The 7,439-nt window shown below is 45.6% G+C and overlaps 1 protein-coding gene across 1 annotated transcript in view; it reads left to right on the top strand.

The window, feature by feature from the left end:
- Nucleotides 1–3,695: 3,695 nt before the first annotated feature.
- LOC146180850 (protein O-mannosyl-transferase TMTC1-like) overlaps nucleotides 3,696–7,439 on the top strand; it is a 158,141-nt gene continuing 154,397 nt past the window's right edge. Inside the window, exon 1 of the mRNA XM_084575666.1 lies at nucleotides 3,696–4,339. Coding sequence (XP_084431792.1) covers nucleotides 3,696–4,339 — 644 coding nt within the window. The remainder of the gene's footprint in view (nucleotides 4,340–7,439) is intronic.

Raw genomic sequence — 7,439 nt, 5'->3', positions numbered from 1 at the left:
ATATATAATCTTGACTTCCCGCATCGCACAACTGGCAGCGCGTTGCTGATTTCTAAAGTCAAATTTTTTAATTAGATGTTAATTGATGGATCTGAAATACACCAAACACTTCGGGCAGTGTGATGTCCATGGTCCTAATTTCGTACTGAAACATTAGGGAACAGAAGACTTGACCACACTTACTCATTGTTGAGCCTTAAAGTTAGGACGCTTGGGTGCTTTGATGCGGGGTCCCAGCTTGGCCCTGTAACCCTGTTCAGAAGTCAGCGTAAGGCACTAGACACCCAAGATTCAAAAGAACTTTTTATGCTGTATTGCTGGAAACAATGTGAAAATAACGCCCAAAAGACACCACTGTGCTTCACCGAACTCCTCGCATAAAACTTTCAAAATCTTATCAGCATAAACAAACGTGCACATTTTCAGCACTCCCTAAGGCAAGCGAGGATGAATTTAAAAATGTATATATACATCTCACGTAAGGAAAATAACAAGTAGAACAAGATTTGGATGGAGCGCATGTTGCAAGTACTCGATAATTATCACTCGCAGCTTACCGGTGTCGCTCAAGAGGAAAGTATACAACAGTTGCATCTTACCTGTACTCACCTATGGGGCTGAAACGTGGAGGCTAACCAAAAGGGTTCTACCTAAGTTGAGGACAACCCAGAGGGCTATGGAACGAAAAATGGTAGGGGTAACATTAAGAGATAGGAAGCGTGCAGAGTGGGTCAGAGAAATAACTGAAGTTAATGACATTCCAATGGAAATCAAGAAGAAATGGGTATTTGCAGAGAATATAGTGCGAAGAGAGGATAACCGATGGCCGCTTAGGGTAACAAATTGGATTCCAAGGGAAGGAAAGCGTAGCAGGTGCGGCAGAAAGTTTGGTGAGCGGACGAGGTTACGAAGTTTGCAGAGGTCAAGTGGATACAGCTAGCACAGGATCGGGTTAGTTGATGAACATCGGAGAGGCCTTCGCCCTGAGGTGCGTGTAATCCGGCTGATGATGATTACGATGATGATGTACATCTTTTAAATATGTAAAAACACTCCTTTGGAATCCGTAAAAACATTAGGCTTTATTTTATTCGCAGCCGAAACAGCTTCAAAGTATCGCCTAACGAATACCTAGAATTATTTATGACACATCCAAAACGGCCAAATTAGTTATAAGCAGGCGCACTAATATGCATATTCGCCATGTGCGATAGCCTAAGTGTCTGCATTGCAAAAAAGCCTGGTAGGCGTTGTCTCAAGCTGTAGCGTGAAGATCAATAGGAATAAAAAACAGCGAACAAGAAAGTATTCCGGACGTACGGAATCGACCTTGATAAACGCACGTTATTTCTTATGAAAACATTTAACCCACCAATCTTAGCGCAGTATTCGGAGTGGTTTCATACCATTAGAGACTATTGTGTTATGGATAACGAACAGATGACATATTACCTGCCGCTGTGTGGCGTTAACAGCATGTGCAGGATCCACGCAGATGTGTGACTGATAATTCGCCTTCCTTTCCCACAGACTCTATTTAAGAAAATAGTATTAAAACACATAAAAAAGGGGCGAACATTGGCGAACGTTGAATGTCCCTGAAGCTTTAAGAACAGGACTACAGACGTAACAAATGGAAATTAAGGAACAGCTGAAGGTAAATATTCACGCGTGCTAGCCATTTAATGTGATTTTTGTTGCAATGTATGCACTTTTTGTTTTCTTCAAGGCAGTATGTAAAAAGCTTTTTAGCTTTTTGCACGACGGCAAACTGGCAGGCAATAGAAAACTGCTCTCTTATGGCTACTTCACACTGTAATGACCAAAGTGATAATGTTGGTTGATATGGCACAGTGTTGTATAGTAACTAGCCCACTCCGGCCTTATATCATTAATAAAATATACTTTAATTTATTTAGCTTAACGTCCGGATGGAATTCAGGTTGACAAGAATGTCGCATTTGAGAGGGCACAATAAATTCAATCTCATAAGTTACTTCTACGCCTCCCCCCCCCCCCCCCCCTTTATCTATTTGTTCATGTGCTTGTGGGCTTAAAATTGTACATTTACACGACAACCGTAAAGCAGACCCTTCGTTTCTACCACTAGTCTTTCGTTGCACAGTTTAGAGTATTATGCATCTGTAATAGAATTACGCGTAAACTACGCTACCACTTCACATTCCGGGGATATATTGGTATAGACGACGTCTTTGTTGATACCGCCGTCTGTTTTAAATGCAGGAACAAGAAATATTCCCACATTCCCTGTGTAACCGGAAACTGCTAAATGCCCTCACGCAGACGCAGTACCGAATGGCGTCCAGCTACCACGGGCATTTCTTTTCATTCGTGTGACGGGCAGCTACCGCTGGCATTTCTCATCATGCGTGTGAAACCCTCCGATTGCCGCATAAAACGTCCTCCTCACCTGCACCCAGTACAGTCCGTGGGACCGAGATCGTTTAGTTAAAGGCAGAGATGGACGGATCTCAAAGAAATAGGCTAACATACTCATCGAGATTCAAGCTCAAAAGTTTGTTCAAAATGATCGCATGTTTGTGTCATGCCTATTCACTCCTTACAACCATCACTGCACTCAATGCTAACGAGCGCTGTTATGAAGGACGTTCTCCAACGTGTGGCTAGATTCACATAGCCTCCAAACACAGTGGCATCCCTGCGCTCGTTCCCTACAGCGCCTTCTCTTCCCTCTTGTTTCCACGCTCACCTGCTCCGCAAAGCGCTTCCCAGTTGTATCACAGATGGCGCAACCTCACAGGTCGCGGCACGGGGAGGAATCCCAACCACAAACACACCAAGTGCATGCGGGAGCCAGCACCGGAGTTCCTCATTCTCCTCCTCCTCCTCGGTGGTGCGTGCGCAGTAGTGCCGACGTCAGCTCGCCGGGCCCGCCGCAGCGCCCTCAGCCCCGATTTTCTCTCGGAGTCCCGTCGTCGCACGCTGCCCATCGCCACTACATCTGGCGTCCCGGCGCCGAGTACACATCAGCGTGGCGGGTGCTGCGAGTGCTCGAGCTGTGTATCATGTTGTGACCGAAATGAATTCTTCTTGATTCGCGGCAGGGCCACGAAGACGATCTCGAAGGCACTGACTTCGCTTTAATTTAGGTTCGTATACCTCCAGTTAGCAAGGTAGAGCATTCTTCGTAGACGGTGCGAGGAAAGAACACGTTTGGTGTTTACCCGCGCGCGCGTGCATGGAACGGCATGCGGACGTCACTCGGCCGTGCTTAAGAGTGCACTGCAAATCGTTCGAATGTGTTTCCTCTCCGTGTGCGCGAAGACATACTTCGTCAACTGCACATTGCGAAGCATAATCCATGGACATAGAGCGATGGAAGACAGTGATATTGCTCCGAACACCTGGAATTCGGAGATGCTCCTTTACCGCACATAGGCGTGAATGTTCTGTTCTATCGGGTTTCTGAATTTCAAGACATTAACAGTGCCCCAAAAGAATAGTATCAAACATAGTGGACCACTCACTGCTGGATGCATGAGGCGAAAGTTGAAATGTGTTAAAGTGATTATTTGCTGCTGAACGTTTATCGAAAATGAAAAACAACTTCTGTCCGCCCTGGCAAGGTGGGCCGTCTTCAGAAAGATCTCGGCTCAAAATTGCTTTTCAACCCGTCGCTGAATGAACAGTCCATTTTAGCGTGGGTCGCGAGAATGGGATTTGGTGGCTGGATCGAGGCAGGCACGGAGACTGCCGTCCTCCACAGCTACCTAGGTTCGTCGGATGAGACTTCGCCAACGGCAGCCACGACACCGACAAGGAGTACAATTCAAGCTGACGCCGCGTCCATGGGAAGTGCTCAGTGTTCAGCGGAGGGCCCCGGTGCCGTGCGCACTTTAGCCAACTCTGTAAGCTGCGTGTTCGGTTTTCTACTGGCAAGGACTCGCGTTTACTTGAAACGCCTCATTACCAATGAAGGTGAGGAACAAGCGGCGGCATCGTTTCAGCGCCAGCATTATTCTCGGCAGCGGGAGGACAAGCGACAGTGCTCAGAAAGTAGCTGTACTTTAGGTAACGTCGAAGACTCTGCGCGTGGGCACTGGTGTATCGATGGTGCCGCCTGGTTTCCCGTTGTATGCGCCAGTATTGTGTCTGTGGTATGTTACCTTAATTCCCTCGACGGTGATTTTGTGCACGACGACATGGTGGCAGTAGTGGGAAACCCTGACGTGACCGGTGAACGCCGACCGCACTCTCAGGTGCCCTCTTCGCTTTGGATGAATGACTTCTGGGGAAGACCGATGGCCGACTCGAGGAGCCACAAGTCATATAGACCTCTCACTGTACTCACGTTCAGGTGAGATAATCTCACGGCACAGAAGTGATTAATGATACGAGTTATCATACCGGACCAACAAGTTCCGGACCAACATGTACCGGACCAATAGGGCTCCAGTAATTCTGGCCACCTGGAGTGCTTTAATCTTCACTGTCATCGGGCAGTACACAGGTGCGCCTTCCGGTACGCTTGTGTCCGAACGCAGCCGCCGAGGTTGCAATCAAACCCAATATTAGTTGTGAATTTATTTAGTGTGAATCTATTTCAACATAGCGCTCCGAGCAGTTTTCATGTTCATACAAGGGGCTGCTCGGTTGAAGCCGGCCTCACGAATGCTTATGAGAGCTGCGTAGTTGTTAGTTTACTCTAATCGTGCATTTAAAATGATATTATAAACAAAGATTTTAATTCGAAGTGTTCTTGATAAGATAATGGGCGTACGCTTGAATCTTCGTATTAATTTCATTCTCCTGAATTCCACCTTTTGTAAAATACACTTTACAGAACTAAATTCAACTTACTATAGCTACATCAAACTTTTATAGCGTGGAGCTTTGAAAAGATAGTTATTTCTCGTCGCTCTACTGCACAAGTGACAATGTAATATGGCGCTGCTCCAAGGAAAGTGCACGCGTCATCCTTCTGTAACGCTTGAGCTTCAAAGGAATGTTCTGTGTTTTAAACTTAACCATTTGGCTGGAAAAGCTTTTCCGTGACCGTCTAACACACACCTTTTAAGGCCGAAAGGACAGGTATCTAATAGGAAACAGATGCGTCTAAACCTTTCACCACCCTGCAGCCGAACAAAGTCGCACATATGCAGGAACACTCAGAATTGTTATAGCCACCTCGTTGCCGCTAGTGAGGCTGTGAGTTCACCTTACCTTAATGAGCTAGATATTACAGTGATAATATTCCCAAATAAAGCACGCTTGTCGTCATCGCCAAAGTCGCGCTGCCATGTGGGACCTCGAGGAAGAGGGAAGAAGCCATGCAAGGGGCTGGTTGGCCCACAAAAGCGCGATTTACGTGACTATTTCGAGAGTCTAAAGCAGAGTGTTCCCGGTTTGAGGGAAGAAGAGAACACGGCGCTGCGGGCAGAGCCGAGGACCGCATAGTCGCATATTGCAGTCACTAAGAAGAAAATTCATTGTCGACAGGACACATAGTGTAAGACAACACGCAGTGTGTTGTCTGTGGGTCCTGTCCTGTCAACAACACTGTGTGTTGTCTTGCTCCCTATGTCCTGTCGAAAGTGCGCTGATTTATTAGTGATCGTGTAGCAACTGGCCCGGCTGCTCTCCATGATGCATATTGCAGTGTAGATTCATCATCGGTTTATATGAAACCAAGCTAATATACATACGCACATTCACCTTGAACATATCAAAACAGTGTACCAAGATATGCTAGCAGATAACAGAGCTGTCAAGTAAGTACGACGATTATGGAAAAATTGACGCACAGGTAATAGGTAATACTTACAGCAGAGCTACGTCACGTACTGTAAAAATTGGCTGGCATTGCTTATTTATGTTTTCTTCTACTTTTGCTGCATGTTTTTTTTATATATAAGAGATGTTTTTTTCGCCCCCTCCCTCAGTGTGAGATAGATAAATAATTAAATAAATATATATTGACACATACAAACAACATTTTTAGTTGTCAAAATGAGCGGTCCAGACGTATATGAAAACATTTTTTTTTTCTTACAAATGCATTTTAATTTTCCGCTTTAAATATTTCGCTTAGAGTTTGAATCTGGAAGACCGTTTTTATTACACGCAAGGGCGCATACAGGTTCGCTACAACTTCCTTCACCGGAATCACTGAGTAGCATGAAATCATACCGCCATTCTTAAAACACGACAAGGCTTTTAAAATGACGTTCCTTAAAAGAGGAAACATTTCTTCATGAGGTTTGCTTTATACTTGGTGCTAACAAAATGATCGGTACCGATGTCAAAGTTCTCAGACCTTGCCCGGCGCGGCTTTTGTGACTTCTTCCTTCGAGATCGATAAACCGATATAAAAGCAACACCGTGAATGCTTTCTTCGCGTGACCCTTCGTATGTTGAAAAACAACCGGACTTAGCGCTCTACATTCCTTCTCCCTTTATTTCTTGACACCATGACACTGGGTTTGTAGTCCGCCTCAGTCTGAGTAGTTTTCATGATTTCCTCAAGCGAAGTTGCTTTTAGAAGCTGGCTGCCGAGCATCTATCTTTCAACTCATGCGGAACGAACAAAAATATAATGAAGAATAGAGAGATGGTACTGTTTTCATTTTCTTGTTGTGACTTTTGCAGGTTATGTTTTCTTCCTCTGTTGTTTAACTCTCGTGGGAAATAACCTCCGTAATTTAGCAATAATTTAGGCGGAATTGTACTGTGTTTCAGTGAGCTATTTATATAAGCGAGCGTAAATCACACGCTGGTAGATGTTGAAAGGACAATGCCGGCGTCCTATGCGCGCTTGTTATTGACGATCTCACTGAGAGTATGACGCAAAGATTTACCGATATGATAGAGGCCATGCTGTTATGAAAGCGGTTTTCGTGACTTGTGCGCGTGGAGCCGTTTCTTTACATACTTCCTTTGATTTCATTGTTTTCTCGGGTGCAGTTGATTTGAGCCACTTTTTGCTTTCCGTCGTTTACATTCTGGTTATGCAGAGGTTATAACCACTGCATTTTGCTTTGTCTCCCTTTACGTTGTTCTAGAAATGAGCGCATCGGTATATTACCTCACTAAGGCTGTCTGGATGGCTTATGCGGTGGAGAACACGGTACTGAGCGGTGCGGCGTGTGTGCGTGTTTACGGAAGCCTGGCCCACTCTATCGTCGCTGTCATGGTTGCCTGCATCACGTTCCAGGTTCGCCGCCGAGTTTCTCCCGCCATGCTTAGTGTCACGCGTACATTGCTCAGGTGCGAACTTTCTCCCACTCGCTGATTGGCCTATCGCGTGTCGCTGCAATCCATTCTCCTGTATAAAGCAGCACAGCTCAGAAAAAACAACCCATCGCCCCCCTCCCCAGAAAAAAAAAAGTAAGAAAGGAGAAAAACAAGGTTCTCTGGAGGTAGCACCCTTCAGCACGACTTATCACTGCCTATAAGAA

This window comes from Amblyomma maculatum, chromosome 8 (assembly GCF_055883805.1).
Source record: "Amblyomma maculatum isolate TAMU_Amacu chromosome 8, ASM5588380v1, whole genome shotgun sequence".
Lineage (NCBI taxonomy): Eukaryota > Metazoa > Arthropoda > Arachnida > Ixodida > Ixodidae > Amblyomma > Amblyomma maculatum.
The sequence above is the reverse complement of the archived record's forward strand: the minus strand, read 5'-3'. Positions and strand labels throughout refer to the sequence as shown.